Source organism: Erithacus rubecula, assembly GCF_903797595.1.
Source record: "Erithacus rubecula genome assembly, chromosome: 5".
In the NCBI taxonomy this organism is placed as follows: domain Eukaryota; kingdom Metazoa; phylum Chordata; class Aves; order Passeriformes; family Muscicapidae; genus Erithacus; species Erithacus rubecula.
Window position 1 is genome coordinate 43,953,178 of NC_136687.1, and position 23,188 is coordinate 43,976,365.

The following is a 23,188-nucleotide window of genomic DNA, read 5'->3' on the forward strand; positions in this document are numbered from 1 at the left end:
GTGATTCTATGATTTATTTCAGAGTTGCACAAGCCCAGGTGCTGGGTGCTGTACAAATGCACAAATCCGGCCCGCCGACTGTCAAAATTTTGTACCGTATATACATTTTAGCAATCAGCAGCATTAATGCCCCTAGCACAGTTTATCGTCAGCACGGATCACGATTCGCGGCGCCCTAGGGGCCCCCCCGCCATGGCGCCCGGCACTGCCACACGTCACTTCCGGGGCCACGGGGCCGCCCCTCCCGGTCGCGCTCCCCATGGCGGCGGCGGCTGCGGCGGCTGGCGGGGCGGGCGGCGGCGGCGGCGCCTCGGCGGCGCTGGGCGACGGCGGCGCCATCGACTACTCGGTGCACGAGGCGTGGAACGAGGCCACCAACGTGTACCTGCTGGTGGTGCTGGCCAGCCTCGCCCTCCTCGTCTACGCGCGGAGGTGAGAGGAGGCCCGGGCGGGGCCGGGCGGGGGCTCCCGCGGGGTCCCCGCGTGGAGGGGCGACACCTCTCACCGCCGTGCCCCCTCCTCGCAGGAACAAGAGGAGGATCATGCGCATCTTCACCCTGCCCCCGGCCGCCGAGACGCCACCCGAGCCCAACTTCTACGACAGCATGAAGAAGATCCGCCTGCGGCAGCAGCTGGAGATGTACTCCATCGGTAAGTCAGAGGGAAGAGGGGGCTCCCCCGGGCCTGCGGGCTGCTGGGGCCTAAAGGGTCCTGAAGGGGCCTTCGAGCCCCTTCCGAGGGGCTGCCTCGAGCCTTGTGCCGTGGGAACGCCCCCGGCCCTCTGGCACCATGTGAGCAGGGGCTCTGCAGCAGCCAGGGCCGCGGGACTGGTGCGTGAGAAGTACGAAGCGAGGGAGCGGCTGTGCAGTTATCCTGAAGCAAATGTCAAAACGCATCCCATGTTACACTTTGAAACAGTTGGGAAGGTCTGGACGTAGTCAAAACGTGGGCAGATTTGTAAAAGTTAAGAGGACTGTGGAATCATGAGTAAGACAACCACATAAATTGAAAATAAATGAGAATTTTACTGTATCTACAAGTGTTGCTGACGGTCAGGATGGAGGTAGGAAAGAGCCTGATGCTCATGATATTCCAGTGGTCCAGTTCAGAGAAACACATGACCTTTCATCAAATCTGTGCTATGTGCATGCTTGGAGGAAATACGGCAAAAAAACCCCTTTGTGATCTCAAACCACCTTTTAAATGCAAAGACTTGACATAAAGATTCTTACAGCAAGCCATTGCATTCTGTAGGAACAAAATTTGATGTTCTTCATACAGTGGAATGCCTGCTGGCACTTGCTGATGGTGTTTGTACCACCGCACACAACTCTTTGATCTCGCTTTGCCTTGCCAACAGGTTAATTTTGAAGTCACTGTAATTGTTAGCTTGTGGCTTGTATGTTGTGAAGGAGATGATAAATGCGCACATCAACCTTGTGACTATTGAGTTGTTTAGGTCATCTGTAATAGAACTTCTGAAACCATAGCCTTTAATTTTATTTATTTTTATTTTAATAAAAGGACCTGAATGGAATCATAGTTCTCTGCCATTGATTTACTGACGTTTGCTATGACTCTATTGTTCAACATTTATAAGGCTGTATGCTAAAGGTGAAGTTCCACATGGTGACTGAAACTGCCTCTTACGTGGCTGAAATTAGATTCTCTGATATTGCGTCATTTTCTTGATTGTTGTCATAGTTATGTCAATATATAAAAACATATATGTGTACATATATATATACATGTATGTAATAAATAATATAATAATAGTAATAATGGTATAAAATAAATTGTGTAATCGGTGTTGATTGGTGTTTCTTTTTTTCAGCAAGGAAGTATGAACAGCAGCAGCAGCAGCCACCAAAACAGACTGAAAGCGTACAGCTCTCAGTGGAATGAAGCCCACAGTTCTGTAGGAACTTAGGACATATATCCAGTGCTGATGTTAAAAGTCAATGTGGAGCTATTTTCAATGCTTTTTAATTGATACATAGCTGAAAGCTAGAGGGAAAGGCAGGGGACTGTCCCTAAAACTTTGTTCTTAGTAGCTTTTCTCTGAATCCTTGTGAGGCAAAGTGAATGCCCACTGGAACATTCAGCATGAAAGCACCCAGCACAGACAGACCTGTTCAGAGGAACCTGAGGGGAGGGAAGTACAGTCTTTCCAATGTCTGAAATTATTTCTCTCTTCTGGCACCTTGGAAATCAGCTCCTACCTTCTCTGGCAACAGCACCCGAGAGAAAGCAAGGCAGTACCTATCTGCCTGGAAACCCTTGTGTTCCTTGATGATGAGTTGTTGAATTTGTTGAATACAGTCAGTAAATGTAAATTAAGGCACTGTGGCCATACTGCCTGGTGAAGGTGTACAGCTTTGAGAGCTGAGTGTCACTGATGGTAGTGCAGAAAAGTTCTGCTCTCTGTTTATTTGGGAGTTGTGTATACAATACTATGAACCTTTCCTGGAGAAACTTGAGAAGTACACAGTGAACTGCAAGTCTAGAAGACACTTAAAGCCACCACTCTAATGTTAATAGCAAAGGTGGTTAGCTTAATTTAGTTAAATTGCTGTAAAGAATGTATCTGTCTGTAAAATCTGTATAAGCATGTCACAGATTATCCAAAAGAGACTTCACACTGCAGTTACTTTTTCTTTCTAGGCAAATCTCGAAATCAGTTAATTGAAAGGATTCTGCAGAAATTACTTTTTAATAAAAGCATCTAATCATGAAAACTATTTGGAGATGTATCATGCTGTAATTTCTAAGGTTACACAACTTGATTTGGCCCAGTGATGAACAAACATCACATTGCTGGGACTACATGTCCAGAGGTTTGTTCCTATTCTGTGCTGAAATATATTAAGTCTTGGAGAGTGGTGAGCACTACTCACGGTTACATTTGGATACTATGAAACTTGGCTTTGAGCACCAGACTTCACTGAAATGATCTGTGCTTCAGTGTCTGTAGGGACGGACACTGGGCCAAACTGACAGTGGCATAAGGCTCAGTGGGTTTGCCCACGAGAAAGCTCCTTTGAATGAAAGACATCTTCTGTAACTTCTTCGCCTGCAACCACGGAAAACAGCGGGGTCGCTCCGCGGGGCCGAGGGCTGGCCGCCACAGGGAGCGGGGAGGGCGCTGAGCCCCGGGGCTGCCGGTGCCGTGTCCTTCCCACGTTACTCTGACCGTGTGACGACCCCGCTCCGCAACGCGTCCCCGTCCCTCGGCGGGGTTTACGAGGCAAAGAAATCTACTCCCGGCAGAGCTCCCCGGGCGCGGGGAAAACCCGCGGACCGCATTCCCCTCCATCCCCCGGAAACGGCTCCGTTTCCCCTTCGCGCGACCTCACTTCCTCCCGCGCTTCCGTCTCCGGGACGCGCCGGCTCCCGCTGCTGCCGCCGCCTTCTGCCGCCGCTGCTGCTCGGAGGCCGGAGGCGCCCGCCGGGCGGTGAGTGGGGCCGCGCCGCCCGAGCCCCGCCGCCCCCCGCACCCCGTCCGCGCCAAGGGGAAGGGAGGGGGCGCCTCGCCGGGCGCCGAGGCGAGGCGGAAAGGGGTGGCCCGAGGAGAAAGCACGGTCGGGGGCGGGGAAGGGGTGTCCGGGTCCGGCTGCATTCCCGCGGGAGGGCTGCGTGCCGCCGTCGGGCCGGGCGGGCTCTCCGCTCCGTCCTCCGCGGGAGCGCTTTCCGCGTGTCCCGTGGCCGGGTTCGCGCCGCGGGCGCCGCAGCGATGTCCCGGCACGGGGGCTCGTGGCTGTCCGGATAGCTGAGCCCTCCCTCCTTCCCACCGGCCCTGCCCACCCGGGCGGGCAGGCAGGCAGCGGAGCCTTTCCAATGGCGCATCTCCGCCGGCGCCGCTGCCCGCCGCAGCCGCCCGGCGCGGCTCCGCTCGCTTCAGTGGAGCAGCGTGGCAGAATGAACCCGCGCCTTGCCGCTTGCCCAGCACAGCCGTCTTTCGGGCTGCAGATAATGTCACGATTTGCCTCTCAGCTGAGCTGAAAGCACCGTGAAGGGCTTAGAAATCTGGAGCAGCGTGTGGCTTCGTTTGTATTCATGGACATGGGGCAGTGGCACGAGCATCTCAAACTTGTCCACAGCAAAAGGCTTGTAAGAAGAAATACCAAAAGCAAAAACTTTTCCAGGATCCGTGCTTCTTGCATGTGCTAGGTTGTTCAAAGTATGCTGCTTGAGCCATGAGTGAAGGGCAGGTCGTGGTTTGTTTTTCTGGCAAGTGCAGCTATGGAAGTTCTGTCCCAGTGAAACTATACCGTTCTGCATGGGAGTCCATGTTTTCAGCTCTACAAGTATAAGTACAAGTATATATTAGGACAGAAGTTGTAGTCAGTTTTTGAAATTTTACTTCAAATGTCTGCACTGATTTTTATCTGTTGATTCATGATTCTAAAAGCAAAGGCAGTAGGGTCGAGAGACAGTAGTTTTTTGTAGGATTTTTTTGCATCCATTTTTAGTAGTCAGGCTTATAGGCAGGCATGGAGCAGATTCTCAACTCTCATGGAACATTTTTCATGAAGAATTTTGGATGTCTCACATGGGGAAAGTTTATGACCTAACAAAAATTGGGCCAAAGTTATCTTCAGTTACATTTATTTTTGAGAATGCTGTACAGGGGGAACTATTTCTAGCTTACCCAATACTGTTTAAAAATCTATTATGATGTGTAGATAATAGTGGTGTCTCACATGAAGCATGTGAGTGAAGGCTTTCTAAGCAGTTAAAACTTTAATTCTGGAAGATACAGAATTATTAGCAAGTTGCTCTCAATTATAACTCCAAAGTTTTTCAGAATCTGACCATTATTTTATCTCCGTGTGAACTGCTGAATGTCAGATTTTGGTAAACGCAGTCTTCAGATGGCATTACAACCATGACTCTATAATCTTATGTGAAAACTATAATCTTCTGTGAAGTGGAGGAAAAGTAATCTCTCTCCTCATAGTCCAAAATGTGTCTGGCTAGGTTTTTTACTCAGCACTGCACAGAAGATCAAAGGTTTTTGGACAGAGCTGTATAAATTCTGTGACAAGGCTTAAGAGGGTCTTAAATATTTAAGTTATGAATATGTCTGTGTTTAAAGAAGATGTCGTAAACTCTGAGGGCCTTGTAGTGAAAATATCCTCCTTGTGCCATGAGCATTTGAAGTTTCAGTCCAGTGTTACATGCCTGGATAGTATGAACTGGTATGTGCAGGCTGAGCCCAGATGAGAATCTGTCCTGCAGCAGCTGCCATGATGCCTTATAGCCAGCCATAGGATTTAGGAATTTCAGCAGAGTGATGCTCAAGTGGTCCTAAACTTGCTCTCAAACTTCTCTTCCAAGTTTGCCTGATCCAGTGAAAAGACCCAAGAAGAAGCCTTTGCTGTACTACTAGGTGCATGATGCCAGTAGAAGCTCTGAAAATGGGGAGAAGATCCCAGTGCTTTTGTGTGAGGACAGTTTGCAGGGAAGCTTCTTCAGTGCAATGCAATATTATTAATTGAGAATATTCTAACCAGTGATGAATCTTTCTGTAATTTGTGTTTTGCATATATGATTAAACAGCATTGGCCAAAAGCCTGGTGACAGCACAGGGCTCTGGAATGTTTCCCTGTTGCCTGGGCAGTTTATTCATGCTAGCTTACTTCCGTGAGCTTAATCGCTCCTTTTAAAGTCCTCCTGAACTCAGGAGTGCCACTGCTATTGAGCAAGCTAAAATTATACACGCTGCAGGGAGAAAGGTGGGGATGTTGCAATTTAACATCTGTTTCAGAGGAATTGAGAAGATTTTGCCCCATCCCCAATTTCTGCATTAAAGAGATTGAAAATTGTCATTGTGTCCCTTCTTCAATAGGGAAGCAGCACGTTGTTAAAAAACGTGTTATTAAATCCATGATGTCTTTGGCCTGTTATGCCTAAAGAGCAACAGCAGTTGGCGGTGGCTTGCTGACACAGTGGAGTCTTCAGTCGTGGTTGCTTATGCTCTAGATCAGAAGTAGTGATCAATAGGCATTCCCTTTCCCCTCTAAACACTTAAACTGTGTTTTAGTCATGGTAAGGAACCTGGGGGTTGTTTATTAATGAAGTCACTCAAACAAAAGGCAGCACTCGATGGAGCTGCTGCTGAAGAGCAGAAGGTTTCAGTGCCTCAGACCCTCAAGAATGGAGGTAAGATCCTTCACTTTGCAGCCCCACATCTGTTGTGGCATAAGAGTTAAGGGCTGTGATCCAGTTGTTTGTAGTCTAACAAGCTGCACCAGGAATTGTTGAGGGGACTCCCTGCTGGCTGAGGGAGAGATATGGAGGATGACCAGAGGTACTGACTGCTGGCAGAACAGCCCAGAACCAGCACAAATGTCTCATGATGAATGTGACATCAGGGAGTGGAAATTGGTGCTACTTTCTGTAACAGAAGGCAAGAAGAGAGGAAAAAAGAAAGACACACGTACTGTTAGGAGCAAAATGCTCATGATTTTCTTAGGCAGGAAAATCTTGCCTTGATTACTTTTTCCCCAAGTCTCTGATAAAAAATGGCTGATAAAACTTCACAGTGCTCAGCTGTCTCTGAAGTTTTTGTTTGCATTGAAAAGACTAAGAACCTTTTTGAATGAAGGTGCTTTGCCTTATTTTTGCAAGGAATGTCTAAGCTTTGGGTGTTACTTTAATAAAAATAATTCCTGATCTTTTTATGGAATATCTGAACGCTGGGCGTTACTTTAATAAAAATAACTTCAAACTCCAAGATTAACAGAATTGCTAAAAGGAATTAGTTCTCAATATGAAAAACAATAAACTAACTTTGGAATTTCTGAACCAAGCCCTCAAAGGCAATTTGTGGCAAAACTCCAGGAAAAAAACCCTCATTTTTATAAAATAGCTGTACATCTTGTTTCTCAATTATATCTAGGCACTGCTTTGAAAAGTGATTCTCTCCTTCCAGATGCCTAGGAATTAAGTATTTTAAGAGAATTTGGTTTAATTTTAATCTAGCAGTAAAATGAATTAATCTTGAAAAGAGGTTGTTCAAATTTGGGATTTACTGAAACGGTACTCTGAGAAAATACTTTACATTTGCATGGCTGAAGAAGAACTTAGATCCTGAGTCTGAGAAGGAGTACTCCCATTTCTGCCAGGCTGTCAGACTTGGCTGGAACTGGTTTTGGACATCCATGATGTATAAAATGCACATGTGGATCTACAGCTTGCTCCTGAGAAAGACCATAGTTTTGATAAACTAAAAGCAACATTTGTCATTTTTGTAATGGAGTAGAACAGGTATTTTGAAAAGAATCAGCCAACAGGAGGGCTGTATTACTTTCCAAAATATCCTGTGGATCATCTTGGAAACATGGTTTGTAATATGCTCTTGACTGACAGGATAGGGTGTGAGGTGTAAATTCCTGAGCAGGAAAGATGTATGTGGGTTGTGCAATGGGAGACTCCATGTGATGTCGTTATTTATGGCGCTTCTCTCAGATGTCTTTCTGGGACTCCAACAGCTGCTGTGAACTTTACCCAGCACCGAGCTCTGGGTATGTTTAAATGACTATTTTGCTGTTGCTTGGATCATGGTGATAAGCAGTACAGAGCCAGGTTTTGGGACACTGGTTGAAAGAACAGATCAGGACTTTTTCTGATTGATGGAAACCTTTCAGGGAGAAAAAAAAACCATAGCTTTGGCTGGTGGACATCAGGGAGTGGCAGTTTCTGCTGTAATATGGAAGGAAGGGTGGACTGACAGAAGAGTTGCTTTTTCTTTTCAGGGAAAGGTCAGAACCTGCAGAAGTGCAAGTTTTTCACTCTTACCTCTTTTCTTCATGACTGTGTTATTAAGTGGCAGCAATCATTGTTTGCAGGAACTTTTCTTTGCTTTAGTAAAGAGCTGTGGGTTGTCACGCGTTTTGATATGTGGCAGTGCTGTTGTTAAACAGATCCAAATCTACAGTCAGATAAGGCTCGGAATAATTGATGTTTTTAGCTCAACTAAATAACTGAGTTCACATGATCTGTAAGTGGCCAGCGGGTTTTTTCTTAGGCAAAGTATGTGCTGCTTGTATTGTACATTTATTTAAAGCTAATTTTATCCCGACGGATTGAGAATTCTATCTACCAAAAATACCTTAGTTGAATCCATTAAAAGTCTCCTTACTCATAATCTGTTTCTGTGTGTGACAAACAGAAAATACCACTTCTTTTTGACTTCATAGCTAGTAATGACCCCAAAGTGGTGAAAGCATTGCACTCTGTGCCTCTTGAGTTTACTTTTGCCACTGCTGATGGGAGAATTGTTCTGTATCATTATTGTCTTTCCTTTCAACCTCAGCACATTCTGGATGCCAAAGGCAAACCACTTGCTGGCTGATCAGAGGTTCTGTCAATGCTGGTATGGCAGTGCTCTGAACCTTGTGGCTTGGACCACTCCTTGAACATTGCCTAAGAGCATTGTACAAGTACCCAGCTCAGTATATTCTCTTTAGACAAGTGAGATCAAAGAACAGGAAGGCGTTTATGGCCTCTTGGAAAGAAAGTGTCAAGATCCTTGCACTGTAACTATTAAAAAGCATGGAGGGGTCCTTGCGAAGTATGCAAAAGGACAATTTTGCTGCCATTATGAGACCTGTCACTTTTTTGACTAATCAGTGTCTAATACTCAAATAGAGAAAAAAGTTGCATGTGTTTGGATTATTTAATGAGGTAACTATTGTCAAAGTGGTGCCTGTTACCAGTTCTGTTAGTGCTATTTTGATTATTAAAGATCTCCATTTTTTTCTGGACCATAAGCTTTAACAGGCTTTTTCTCTCACCCTCTTGCTTGCCTGAAGGTTGTTCCAAAGAGAGATGAAATGGTGTAATTTTTATTTTGGTTGAGGCAAAGAAGTATTCTCTTACCATAACTCACCAGTTCCAAGCCTATAATCACAACATTTGTGGTAAAACAGTGATGACTGTGTGGTATTTCTCACAAACGCTGTAAAAACTCTGTCATCTCCTTGGGAGGCCATCTTCCCATGAGATACCAGCCTTTCTCTCTTCGTTTCCTGAAGACTTTTGGACTGAGAACCTGTAGCCTGGAGTTCCAGAGTTTCATGTTCAAAGGCTTGGAGAAGAAGATGCAGCCCAAGTAATGACTGAAAGCAGGACTGTGTTTTGGGGAGACAGGACGATCTAGAACATCAAGTGTGCTTTAAGAGCCTCCCTTTCTTGTCTGCTGCTTGCATATGTATATTTTTTTTGCCCACCAAGCTTTTGTTGATGAAGGTGTGGCTTTATACCTTGATGCATGTTGCACACGTTGTATGAGCAGAAACAGCAGAGAGCACTGGAGCTTTAATAAGTACTTGACATAGTAATCATGATTAATGTGCCATGAGCTCATCCATAATGAACAAAAGTAAGCAACATAGGCTTAAGTTATTGCAGAGGGTAACCTGCAGCCCACAAGAGCATCAGCCAAGAGGAAGATGGGATTGGTGTTGCACGGTTGGGCCCTGTTGCTCTTTATTCAGGCATGGAGATGAGAGGGCAGTTCTTTGCTGAGAGGTTCCTGTACAGCCCTTAAAAAGCTGAGCATAGTATGCTTGTTGTCTGTTCTGAGTCAATTTATCAGAATCTTGAAGCTGTGGTTCAAAGTGCACAACATAGAGCAAAACATCTTGCTTATAAAAGTGGCAACTCTGGAGTGGAAAACATCATAAAAGTGAGTTTGCAAGATCTAGAAGAGGGTAGAGCCTGCTGAAATCTTGGTGGAACTGCCAACTTTCCTACATATCCCAGATCTCAAATGGAGCTTAAAGAAATATTGCTAGATATGTGATAGAAGTTGCGCAGTTGTTGCCTTGAAGATCCTCAGATTGTGCTCCTGTCCTGTCACATGGCATAGTGTGGCATGCAAATTTATGGTGCAAGGCAGGCTGAAGCTCTTGGAAGGGGAACAGAGGTGGTGAATGGCTATGCTAGTTCCCATAGTGCAAGAACAAAGGGATATTTAAATGACATTAGGCATAAATACACCACACAATATTACCAAGGGCAAAAGTTTAGACGGATTCCAAGCAGACTTGGGCATTTATATATATAATGACAATGTCCAGAGCTGCTGTAAATAGGATTAAAAATAAATTAAGCGCATAAACCTTCATGCTAATTGATGAGGTCAGGAAGGAATTTCCCTTTTGGGGGAATTACATCATTGTTCACTACCTGAGCTATTCCACCTTCTGAAACATCTGGTCCTGATCACAGGAGGCAGGATTCTCAAACAAATGGACCAGTAATCTGACCTGTCATGCCAGTGTTTAGCTTACCCTACCTGGGTATGATCTTGTTGACAGGGTTTGAGAAACATATATTCTTTTAAGGTTTTTAGAGTTTTTAGAGGGCACCTGTATGTCTACTTTTCCAGATTCTCATTGGTGAAACAGGATAGCTGTTGTCCAGGTGTCTTTAAGGAATCCTGAGAGTTGCCTATTGACATTAGCAGCAGCCCACATAGAGATGGAAGATGTGATAGACTCATAAGGCTCTGTGTTGCTCCATAGATGCAAAGGTAGCTCTGTGAGCAGCTGAATTGGTGAAGATAGGACTTCTGTGCTTCTCACTGCCTTGTAGTTAGTTCTTGGGTATATTTAATTAAAACATGTTGTCTCCCTGATGTTTGAGAACCAAACTTGTTGCTCAGAGGACTGCTTTAGTTGCTTACTTTGCAAGTCTGCTGTAGGAGTTGATCACCTCTGAAATCTCTGTGCTTTTGCATGAGATTAGGTTGAAATTTGCCTTGTAGTTTACATTTCTGTGCATGGGAGATTCAGTGTGATTGTATAACTTGTTTCTTTGGGAAACAAGGAAACACTTTCAGTCTTGCAAGCAAGTCACTGTAGAATTTTTTTTTCTCTCAAAGCAGCTAGGTGCATGAAGAGTTACACCAAATAATTGAGGCATGTGTACTTTTAAAACATGCACTGTTTAATATTTTAAGATGTTCCCCAAGGTATAAAGGGAAGGCTTCCTTGCCAAAATACTGTAATTGAGTTAACATTCTGGGAAGTTTCTGTGTTTTGTTACTGAGCTACAAAGCTTCAGAACTTATGTTATTGAGCTTCTGCTGGTGTTGGAAGGAAGGAAGATCAAAGTTAGAAGTACCAGCCTGCCAGTAAATTGTCTCTTCAAAAGAAAACTGAAAATTCCTTGGTTGTTTCAGGTGGCAGCCAGCATCAGATCTTTTTGACAATTATTAACCTTTTTCTGCAGTTCTCTTGAGAGCAGTGAGCAGCCTGGATGTCTTGTAGTCTAGTGTATATACTGACTGTAGACATTTGTTTTAGAAGTGAGGATGTCAATAATAAGTTGAATTACTTGTCCTCAGTTAATTTCTGCTGCTTGGAGAGAATGTGAAGTTATGGTGACTATGGAACAGTAAAATTACGGTTTCTGTTTCTTGTATACAGTGACCATCATGATAAAAGATTAAGAATCACTGTGGTGTAAAATAATTGGATGGTATATATATTATAAAATAATTCTGGATGTCCTGACAGCTGGACATCTGTGGCTTCCTCAACTTTAGTGCTTTTGAAGGCTTTTAAGTTCTTAAAATCTGTGATCGTTACCTTTCTTGAGTAGGCAGTAGCATGTCTCAGTAGCAGGCATGATCACTGAGGCATGAGTTTTCAGGGCTGTTTGCTGCCTCCTAAGCCCTTTTGAGGTTAAGGACTTAATCAAGAGTTCAAAATTGGGAGAATATGTCTTTTTCTTTGACATGTAATCCCAGCACAGCAAATGTATTTGTGTCCAGTTGCTCAAAAGCAGGTTTTTCTGTAATAGCCAGAGCACTCTCAGAGGCCTTCTTGCTTTGACTGTCTGAGGCTCAGTTATCTTCTTGATTGTGATGAGCAAGGAGCAAAGCCAGAACTTTGTGCTCTACTGGGACTCTATCCTTACAGCTGTCCCTCATTCCTGCCAAAATGAAAGCCAAAATGAGCCCTGTTTCACAGGGAGGAGTTGGGGAAGGACTGCGCTGTCTTTCTGATTCATGCATATGGAGCATGGTGCTGTCAAATGTTTTTGCAGGATAAAGAAGGATTTTAGATGGGATGTGGAATTCTAAGAAGTTTAGGTGGTATCTGATAAGATGTAGGATCTGCTCTGCATCTGGTACAAAGAGGTTTTGATGCCAATGTTTATTTAAAGGTGGCCTTAACCCGAAAAGGGAGAGATAAAATTGCTTTCATGCTTCTATTTCACTAAAAGCTGGCTGGCAGAATGGTTTTGGTGCCTGCTTATCTGTCCTGAAGGCTTCATGGCTGGGGAGGCTGCAGAAATAATTCTCCTGTACCCGCCTCATTCAGCTTTCAGGCAAAACAGTAAGGCAGGCAGATGCTTTAAACTTCAGCTTTGGACCCAAGACGGCTGTGTCTCCATTTTGCAGATGAGTCATCCCTTTGCTGTTTTTAAACAGTTCTGCTCTTGGCTTTGGGCCTCCTTGATCCCATTGTGGATGGCAGAAACAGATAGGCCAGTGACCTCCACCCCAATGCCAAATCTTGTGACAGGTTGAAAATACCTTAGGCCTTTGTCACCTTGTAGTTAAGCTGCTGTACTGCAGAGAAAGCTTTGTCTTCTCTTGTACCTGATAAGTGTATAAAAACACAAACTGTATGCTGTGGGAGTTGTGTAGATTAGGGAGCAATGGGAGAAGTAAAGGAGAGGCTTACTTGCATTTTTGTTTTTCATCTAACTTGTGGGCTGGAGCTCTACTGGGACAAATGAGTCCTGGGTAAAGATAACTGGCATTGTTTTCAGTAGCGGGTAAGTCAGCAGATGGGTCAGCAGTTTCTTTTAGTTGAGCTGGCTGCCACAGACCAGTTCTGCAGGCTTGGCACCCAATAATATTTTCCACAGTATGTACAGCTAGCTCATACAGGATTTCTCCTGCTTCTCATGTCAGGATCAGAGGTGCAGATTGGGAGATTGCATTAGTTACCTCATCTAAGGCACGCCATGTTTTGCCAGACTAGATTTGTAAGCTTTGCACTCGTGAAAGGAACTCTGATTTCCTAAAAGGAACTTGAATGAAAGTTGGGATTTTATTAAAGACACAGAGGCATATTATTATTCATCTTTCATTGCTTCATCCCTGTGATGTTTCCTGTTTTGCTTCTTGAGATACAGGTGTCATGATGAGGAGCTTCTCAGAAACAGAAGTGGATGATGAGTGGAGATGAAGAAATCATACATTTAAGAAGTTGGCTCAAGTTTCCGTTACAGGCATGGAAAGTTTCTGAGACCAAGCCATGCAAGAAGAACATGAGTAAAGAAGAGGGAGATGTAGACCCAGACTTTCTAGAAGGGATTGCAGGATTTGAGAGGACGCTGCACAAATGTCACGTAGTTTTCTTGCTTATTCATTTACCTGCACCCCTGAACTGTAACACTTTGTTTGCATGTCTGTTTGGAAGCTGAGAAAAACCCTCACGTCTGTGTCTTTAATATAATCATGGCTTCAAGCTTGTTTTAGGAAGAGCAGAACATCACTGTAGTTTTTGTTTGTGGATGAGACAGCTGTTGCTTTGTACTTGAAATCAATTTGGGATCTTTTTTGGTAAAACATACATTGAATATGGAAAAGCCCAGACCATTACAAATAGGAAGTTAGAGATTTTGCTTACATTTAATAAATAGCCTTTGCATGAGAAAGTATGATGACTGGGGCATAGGTAAAAAAAAAATAATAGCACTAGACCTCTAATTTGAGTAACTTTATAATGTATTGCTCTCATGGTGACCTTAGACAGATGTCAGAATCAAATATTAATCAATTTTATCTTTTTTATCTGACTGTTGGTCAGAAAAATATTCTAGATAAGATTTCTTTCCAGGGTTGTGGGGTTATAAGTGCAGATTACTTAGTATTGAGTTAGAAGAGAGCTTTTTGGAGAGAGAGTTTTATGAACATCTTGGCTGTTCTGTGAAGTATATTGAAAGAAATGCTAGCCATGCAGTCCAACAACTTAACGATGCTGTGAACAGACTTGATTGTAGTAAGTCTCTGATACAAAGTTATTAAGACTTTGACATATATGTATTTAAAATTTTAAAAGTAAATGTATTTTCTTCTATTGAAAAGTATTGCTGGTAGAGGCAGGCAAATAGCATCTTTATTTTTCTTATGAACTCCTGTCTGGTGTCTTATCCTTAATAAAAGGCTATGGTTATTTTTGTATACTGACTATTTGGCCTTTAAGAGTATATAATTAGATGGAAGAGTAAAAGCAGTTGTTAAAGGACTGGTTTTTTTAATGAAAATAGTTTGAAATCATATAATTTTAGTTTCTTCCAAATAGATGTGATTAGTGTGTTGGAAATAGTTCTACAGTGGATATAAAGGGAACAGTTGAGAAACAGTGGCTGAGAATGTGTCCAGCTATTATTGTAGCTAACAGTTACATTTTGTCAGTCTCTTTACTTAGATATTTCCATATAATTGAACTGCTACATGGGATACAAAAACTATTTGCACTTTATAATATTTACATTTAAAAATAGGTTTTATTGTACTAATTGATAAGTAAATTGCAATGACTGTGAGGAAATCCTAGCCTATTTTATCACTTTGATAGAAATTTGAATATGGGATAGTATTTTCTGTATCGTATAAGAATGTTTTCATGGATTTTTAGCTGCTGAAACTGAAATCAATAAACTTTAGCTGCTGTTGTTGACTGGAACAAGTAAATCTGCACATTTGTTTTCTTCGTGTTACCTGTACCTCTGTGTTCATCTAGTGTTTCTCCCAGCATTACTCCTTTCATGGTGTTTGCCCATGAGGCACACTCAGCTTGGGCTCCTGCATGTTCTTGTGGAAGACTTTCTTGATGGAGAGCTGTGCATTCAAGTTTGTGCAATTACTCTGTTTTCTGAATATACCTTAGAGCATCTCAAGTCAAAATAGAATCCCAGGATTAGAGTAGTCAGTGGATCAGTTTGTAATTTTTTACAAATTTTAAATTGATTTTTCAGTAATTGATAATAGTGTTTTAAAGTAGATAGAGAATGATCTTCTGCACTCCTAAATTTCATATTTGATTAGTGCATCAGTGTATCCCAGATGGAATAGTGAACAATACAGTCCAGGTTCTGGATTACTTTAGAGAATGGAAAATACTTTTTGCTTAATTGAGAAATTTTTTAAAACTTTAAAGGTTTATTTTTCTTGTAAAACCATAATAAATTGGATTTGAAAGAAATAAACTTTTAATATAGCCAATTTTTTTTGTCATATATTTAGTTATCAGTATTAAATTAAATTATTAAGATATCTTTGTGTCTGCTGAAGATTTAAAGGAAAAATTGAATTGTGAAAGATATCTGGTTAAAAGCTTCAAGGCAATGTTGATTGAAATATTAAGCCCATTTTGGGAGTAATGTGTTCCACTCTTTTCCTCACATAATTTTATTAATTTGGTTGAATTAAATATCTACTTAACTCAAATTGGAGAAACTGATTGATAGTTGAAGAAATGGCATAATTAATTTCCCCCTTTTTAATTTATGTGTAGAAGAGATGGAAAAGGAAATTAAATTATTTCTGAAGGTCTTGGTGACTAGAAACCATTTTAAAATTAATTATAGATTCCTTGATTCCTTCCATGAAGGAAAAAAGTACTTTATATTCTTTTTGCCTGTGCAATCAGTATTCTTTATTTATATGATTATCTATTTGCTCATTTGTTTTTTTGGATAACAGTGGGTAAATTTTCCTTATCAGTATGACAGAGGTAAATCCTTGGTCCCTTCCAGGTCTTGGAAGAAATGTGCTCTGCATATGTTCTTCCATATTTCAGAGGACTCTTGACACAATGTGATTGTCATGCGTGGCTGCCATGGATTCAATTGTATTTATTTTGGGGGTTATTTTGTCCTTTTCTGCTTGATTTTTTCAGCTAATTCTGGAATTTGCATCCTTCCTTGAAGTAGTGTGGCTCTTCTCACAGTGCTTGTGTGGAGTGGAGAGGTGTGTGTCAGTGCTGTGCCACTCCCATTGTTGGTCATTTTCTGCGAGGGAGGTGCATAGCGCAGAGCAGTCCCAGCTTGAGCCGTGGTGGCATAGTAGGATCCTGCATGACAAGCTCTGATTCTCACACCACAAAGCAGGGAAGAGGGGAGCGTTCTTCACGGACTCCCCTTTGCTATTCCTGACCTCTCAGCAGCATCCATTCTATCTTTTCTCCTCTGGGCAGCCATTGGGCTGCTGAAATGTGTCACTGTCATCATTGTGACTTAGTTAGGAGCACCTTTTCCTGAGGATGAGCCAGTAGCCATTACTGTTTGCTGGTGCCAAGTACTCAAATACATTCTGCTGCCTAATAGCTTCCTCTTCCTTGCAGCCTGTGTGTCAAGCAGAGAAATTTTATTTGTTTGAGCTCTTTTGGAAGATGAGTGTGCTCATCAGTCCATGTGTCCTGTTACCTTGCCCAAACCTTTAGCAGGACTTTTTGTACTCCACCTGGACATTGGCACTGGATCCACTGGGTTTGTTCCCCAGCCTTCCATGAGAGATAAAGCCTAACTTTTCTCAACTTGCTTAATATGACCGCACACTCGAAGTCCTCTTGGAGGTGTTTGCTAATCCAAGAACCCAGCTGTGGGACACTCTCTGGCACATTGCATTGGCAGTATAGCCCATGTGACTAGTCCATTGGCCACTTCTTTGCTTCAGTAGTATTGTCAACCTATAGTGAAGCTACCAGGATGTTAATGCTGCCTGGTAGGTGGAACTTAAGGTATTTGCTTCACTGCCATGCTCCTCATGCCTCTAGCAGCAAAGGCTGCAGGAGACAGATGTAGATTATTGCATGGACTCAAGAAGAGAGATCAGCAGCTATTTGACTTTGAGGGGGAAACAGGCCTATTATTTGGCAGATGCCATGCTTTGCATGGTTACCAGGCAGCATAAGCATGATCACCAGCCTCCTGGTGTAATACTTGGCTCCTATTCCTGTGAAATGAAGCCAAGGTCACAGCTTGCATTGCTCTTTCCCCCTTTATATCTCTATTACTGCAATGCTCATAGGGCAAAAAAATCCAGCAGAATTTACATTGCCAGAGTGTACTGGCCTCATCTACTTCCATTTACCCCCATAACCTCTGGCACCTCTGTGAGAGTCGTTGTCCCTCCTCTGTTTGGTTATACCCTTGGTCCTTTCCTGCTTTGAACATTCAGCTGGCTCATTTCAGCAGTGCTTGGTCATCTGTCCTGTGGGCCACACCGATTTTTGAGGTTGGCAGTGAGAGCGAACCGGTGTGGTTTGGCATGTTGAAAACTACTCACTCACTCCAGCTCTGTTTGAAGAGAAGGGGTTTCTGGACTCCAGGGTGCTCCAGCCATCTCTTCTGGCTCAAACAGAAGGCTCCACGGTGATTGTTCTCTGAAACCCAAACTGAAATGGAAATGGCAGACAATGTGGGGCTGAACGTGTCAGGTTTCCTTTATCTGAAAAATGTGCACTGTTGTCTTTTGGCAACCACACTCTGGCTTTTCACCAAGGGCATCTTTGCATAAGCCTCTGAATTTGCAAAATGCATATTTTTGGGTTGCCACAGGAGTGTTTCATGGGCAGTTTTTATGTTCTGTGTAAAGTCAGTACAGGTCCATTGGTATTTCAGGTTAATGCTCCTTGAGTTGTCAGCAGTAGCCAGGGCTTTTACAGTACTGTGCCCATGCTGATTTACTTGGATATGGGTCTGGGGAGGGGAAGATTAAGCTCAGGGTGGCTCAGAACAGCAGCTCATCCTTTTCCTTGGTCTTAGTATGGACATGTACACTCTAGTCTCTGGTCAAGCAGCAGGAATCACAGGCAATCCAAGTCCCGTTCTCTGCATTAACTGAGGCAGTGCTCGAATCAGTGCTGGCCAAAGCCTTGCTCTTCAGAATTGCTTTGCTGCCTTTGAACTCCTCCTGGCTTGACATGGACTTATGCTGTGGTAGGGGTTGGAGTCAGCATGGCTCTCCCAGGCCACACAGCACCCGGAGCCTGTGTCATCCTCTGCGCCAGCCTTGGCCTCCAGCAATTCCACTTGTGGGTTCCTCCCTTTCATTTCCCAGGGCTGGCTCACTCAGTAGACAAGTGTGATCTCAAGCAGAGTCACATGCTGTAACATGGCAGCTCTCCATGTATGCCTGTGCAAGCACAGCTAATTCACCTCAACCACTGGAAGTCCCCTAGCTGGGGTGAGATGTCCTCTTTGAGAGCCCGCAAGCTTGCTGGAAAAAAAAAGTTGGGTGACAAGAGTTCAGAACCATCAGGAAAGCCCATCTAAGGGGTTTGAGTCCTTAGAGCAGAGCAATTGCTCCATCCCTGAATGCTAAATGACTTCGTAATTTTTATGTCTACTGTGTTAAACTTTCCAGAGAGTCCCTGAGATGGTTTTCCTTGCAGTGAAACACAGATGCATCTCTTTTGGAGATTATCCTGATAGCAAAATGTTTTGGAGCTCACTATCCAACATGCAAAAGCAGATGTGCTTTTATTGGCTCTTTTTAACTTAAACTGTGTTTGCAGGCTCTGCAGAGCAGATGCTCAGAGTTTGGTTGGTATTCATTGAGCGTAATAGAACCACCAGAGCACCAAGAAGCAGTGCTGTGTTTGGTAGAGGAGTGTTAGATCTCTGTTAGCCTCAAGGATCTCAGGTAATGATTAGCCTGTGGTGTCCTGCTTCAAGGCACCCATGGTGGAGATGGTCATGGGGGTCTTCAGTACCAGAAAGAAGAGGGTATTACAAGAGTTGAATTTCTTGAGGTACGATGGGCTGCCATATGCCACCCATTTCTATTCCTCCTCATTAATTTTATTTGCTTTGTTTATAGATTGGGGGGAATAAGGGTTCCTAGGCAGGGTCGAGGTCCCCAGTTCCAGGTGCTTATGGCTCTCAGTTTTAGAGTACCAACAGGTATGTGGAAGCCCAGAAGCTCCTGAGGTTGGTCAGTAACCTTGTTTAAGCTGGTACAATATAACTGGAACAACATCTTGCAACTTTTGGATGTTTTTATTGTATTTCTGTTCCTGACTAAATGCATTTTATAGGCACCCAGGTTCCAATTCTTATGGGGTTTTATTGTTAGAAAATTATACTCATTCCCCATTATTTTCTATTCAAAATGTATGTGTTTTAAAATATGAATAATCATTTACATACGTAGCCTTCCAACCTGTATGACAAAAAAAGCCAGTTACATTTGATATAAAAGTTACACTAAGTTGCAAAATTAATTTTGTTTTTAGTGGTCACTGGGAAATGAGAACCTGGGTGTCTTTCAGAAAATAGCTCATGCAGAAATATAAAACATAGGGGGTTTAAAATTAAATATTTAAATTGGCTTTTCCTATTACATTATTTAAGCCTGAATATAAACCTGCCTAGCATGAGTTTGTTGAATCAAACAAATATCTATCAATTGTGGATTTAGCAAAATAAATTACAATTAAAACCAAATTATGATATCTGATCCAGTTTGTAGTTTATCATTTCTACAAATATTTGATTTGATGGGAACCAAACTGGTTCTTCCATTTCCAAAAACCAATCCTCGTAATTTATTCTGTGGTCTTATAAATTTTCCTTTGCTTGCTTCTTTAGTGGTGTCCCAAATTATAACTCTTTTTAATGGTCAACCTATCTTGGCTCGAATTTTCCCATGCCTGAAGTCCACAATGCTGATTTAGCAGAACAAAAACTTTGAAGATATTTCCTTTTCTCTGTGCTGTTTATTATATCCTTTGCTTTGCGTGTAGACCAAGCTCTGAAGCTTAGGTCAACAAGAAACCACCGTTGTGGCCAGGCTGGCCCGTGGGAAGCAGCACTAGAATGGTTCCAGTTTGTAGCTCTCCTGGGTCTGAAATGCTTCCCACAGGTCAGGCTGGCAACTTCTGGGGTTTGAAATTGAAATAGATACCTCTCAAATAACACCTCCCCTCAGCAGTGTTTTTACCTGCACACTCGTGGTGGTTACTCTAGGCTGGGAGAATGGTCCTTTAAGGAGAATTAGGATGGATTTACTGGGATGCAGTAATTGGGATGCTTACTGAGGCCCTTCGGGTTGGAGGCAGACATCAGCTATAAAGAGAACATGAAATTATATATATATACAGGGGGTTTTTAAATTTATAAAGTTAAATAAGTGCTAGAAGAAGTTTCTGGGCTTGTTTATTCATTCTCTTAAAACTTTGGAATCCAGATCTATAAATACAGGCTGACTTAATGTTTACAAAATTATGGTTACTCTCACTTGAATTGATTGATCCTACTTGTTAAAAAAATAAAGCCAAAAAAAGTATTAAGATATATAATCTGCAGGAAGAGATTAATGTACTTGTTGTTAAAATATGTTGCTTTTGTCCATAAGGGAAAGCCACTTTGAAAGTTTTAGCCTCTCAGTTTTCTAAAAACTAGAAGCCTGTTTGCCAGCTATTACAGAAGCAAATGAAAGGCATCACAACCAGACTTAAGAGATGTAGCTTTTCATAAAGGTAGCAGCTATATTACAGACTTATAGTTGGGTGTCAACCTTAAATAAAGAATCAGCATTTCTTAAAAATAATAATGGCCCAATAGATACATTTTTTTGGGGGAGGTGAAAATTTTAATATAATTTCTTCATTGCAGATTTCTAGTTGGAGTTTTGCCCTACTTCTTTTTAGGAGGTGATATAAGCTTGCTAATCCATGTAAGTTTTCTTAAGAAATGCAAATCACTTTTCAGTTTTACGAAATAACCCCTGCAGATGTGCAGCTGAATTTAACCAATTCAGAAAATTTTGACTTCTCGTTAAGAAATATCCTTTATTCAAACTTGAAAAAATAGATGAGTAAATTGTTATGCGCCAAGACTGTGTTTACAAATCTGAATTGATTTGGTTTTTTTCAAATGTTCAGGATGCAGGAAATTTACAGATTTAATTTTATTAAGTTGGAATGTCATTACACGTGTTTTAGTGACTCAGAATGGAGTAAAACCTAGCAGATAAATTTATAAATGTGTCCAAATAAATTTTTGTCTGTCAGCTTTTTAACTGTGACAATGCAGTTTTGATTTTAATTTATTTTTGCTGAATATGATGGCTTAATTGCATTATATAGTCTTAAAGCAAATATTTTATATAAAGCTGAACTGGGTACTTTTAGGCAAACATTAGTTTTGCCTTGACTTTTGTGCAAAAATGTTTCCCACTTAAAGGAAAGCAGTTGAAGGAATCTGGATTGGGTAATTTAGGCTGAACTGTTGAAAGTAAAGTTATTTGCTTAGGCATTGATCCAGTCAAAACTTGTGCACATCTTTAACTTTCTGCAGTCTGTGTAGCCTGTGGGACCTCTACTGACATGGATAAAGTAGCAAGCATTCAACTTCATTCCCAAATTGGATGTACGTACCCTACTGTCACGAGCACTTGAATTAAAAGTGCATTTAAGTGTGCTTGCAAATAGATCTGGGGTTCCTCAGGGATTACCTGATCTCACCAAAACACCCAGCTGACAGTCAAAAATGAGATTTCCTTTCTTGTCTATGCCTGTGCCTGGGGGGTGAGGGGGAGGGAACATTTTGTTGCTTTTAATGCGAGCTTCATTGGATTGGTTTGTGTCTCTGGTGCAGTTGTGACGCAGTGTTGTGTTTTATCAGTGCCCACCCCCAGCAGAATTCTTTGCTTAAGAGGAGGCAGATTTTCACCTACTGAATAAGAATCAGGACTCGAATTGATGCTTCTCAGTGTTGTCTTGTGTGCTCTCCTGTGCCGGAGTGAATTTTATCCCCGGACTGCCTGGTGTAAGTTATAGCCCTCTTTCTACCCTCTGAAAGTTTGCATGTTCAGATGTGACTGTGCTGAATGATAGGATGTCTATTTTAGACTTCAACCTGTATTTCCAATCAGGAGGGAAGGTTGGTAGAAGAACTTAGCTCTTTTTTCTCTTGAAACAACTTTTAAATACTGGGTGAGTTTTAAAGACTTCTCTGCATGGTTTTCTTTTTTTTTTCTTTTTGTTTTCTGTAACCATGAACACTTGTTTTCTCTGAATGGATCTTGAAAATCTTTAGTGTTGAGTCATAAAAACTACTTGTGTGTTAAAAAGACTTTGTTCAGTCACTGAAGGATAAAATTGTCCTTTAGTTAGAGAAAAATATATTATCAGCAAATGCATGAGAACTTGTTGATACTTCACCTTTCTTACTTGTCTGTAGAATTGCTTAAAGTGGCTGACTTCTGTCTGTGTTTTTAGTGAATGTTTTCCGCAACAGAATATCATGCTAGATATTTTATATCCACTTTTGACCTTTCAGTGATGGGAACAAAAGGTTGATAGGGACTAAGAAAAGGAAGCATCCTCTGGAAATTTTGGAAGCTAACAGTGACAGTCCCTCTCTGCAATGTTAAACTGGATGGGAATCCTTGGAAAGCTATCAACTTCAGTCTTGTTTCCATATCAAGTAGTAGCATGAATTATGCTTAAACACATTGTGAATGTGTTAAAATAGGAACTGATTGATACAAAACCTGCTTCTGCTGATGTGGTAATTGATTTTTTTTATAATAAGTCGGGAGTGCTTTTAGTGTACTGGAACATTAAACTTGCATAATGTTTGGCCTTGTGACAAGTCCTGTGCATGTAATTTAGAGCCATATAGGGATGTTCTCAGCCTTAACCACTTTATTCAATACTACCTTTCATATAATGAATGTAGCATTAATAATTTAAAGTAAATAATTTCTGAGCCTTGTGGCCTGGGCATGAACTGGAAATGATAAGGACTATTGATATGAATGATATGAGTAGCTCTGGTTATAAATCAGGCTTGGTTTCTATGCAGTGCTGTGTTTAGTACCCATAGACTGGAATGCCAGATCTGGCCTGAGCTTATACACATAGGTGGGAATCTGACAGATCGGTTTTATATAAAAAGCAACATACAGAAATAGAGAGGATATGGGCTAACCTCCCAGAAGCTGCTGTCTGGTGAGCTTTTTAGACAGACTTTTCAACCACTGGTAACTAGAAGTGAACCTGCCTGTCAGTACAAATTCAGTGCCTCTGTCAATCACAAAACGTCTACTGTTTTCAACACGGCAGAGGAAAAGAAATTGTCCTCCCTTGTCTGCCTTGCCGTAATGCAAAGCAGAGTAGTCATAAAAATTATTTTGGGAAAT

General features: G+C 42.1%; 2 protein-coding genes across 8 annotated transcripts in view; both read left to right on the forward strand.

Annotated features, from left to right (window-relative positions):
* Window positions 1-220: 220 nt before the first annotated feature.
* On the forward strand, window positions 221-2,741 carry SMIM19 (small integral membrane protein 19). The gene is made up of 3 exons (XM_079305496.1): window positions 221-432; window positions 527-651; window positions 1,835-2,741. The coding sequence occupies exons 1-3, from the start codon at window positions 260-262 to the stop codon at window positions 1,903-1,905; spliced, it is 369 nt and encodes a 122-aa protein (XP_079161622.1). The 5' UTR covers window positions 221-259; the 3' UTR covers window positions 1,906-2,741.
* Window positions 2,742-3,296: 555 nt separating this feature from the next.
* The window catches only part of SLC20A2 (solute carrier family 20 member 2), a 56,885-nt gene continuing 36,993 nt past the window's right edge, over window positions 3,297-23,188 (forward strand). The window contains exons 1-2 of one of the 7 annotated variants that reach the window (XM_079305490.1): window positions 21,632-21,810; window positions 21,893-21,977. The gene's annotated coding sequence lies outside the window, so the exon portion shown is untranslated. Of the gene's footprint in view, window positions 3,456-21,626; window positions 21,811-21,892; window positions 21,978-23,188 lie in introns of those variants that run through there. The other 6 variants (XM_079305492.1, XM_079305491.1, XM_079305494.1 and 3 more) reach the window with 6 other exon arrangements.

Bases quoted from the DNA above. Each gene is read 5' to 3' on its own strand.
- SMIM19 (XM_079305496.1), top strand. From the start codon at position 260: ATGGCGGCGGCGGCTGCGGCGGCTGGCGGGGCGGGCGGCGGCGGCGGC. The intron at 433-526 runs GTGAGAGGAGGC...CCCTCCTCGCAG, and splicing joins CTCCTCGTCTACGCGCGGAG to GAACAAGAGGAGGATCATGC. The intron at 652-1,834 runs GTAAGTCAGAGG...TCTTTTTTTCAG, and splicing joins GCTGGAGATGTACTCCATCG to CAAGGAAGTATGAACAGCAG.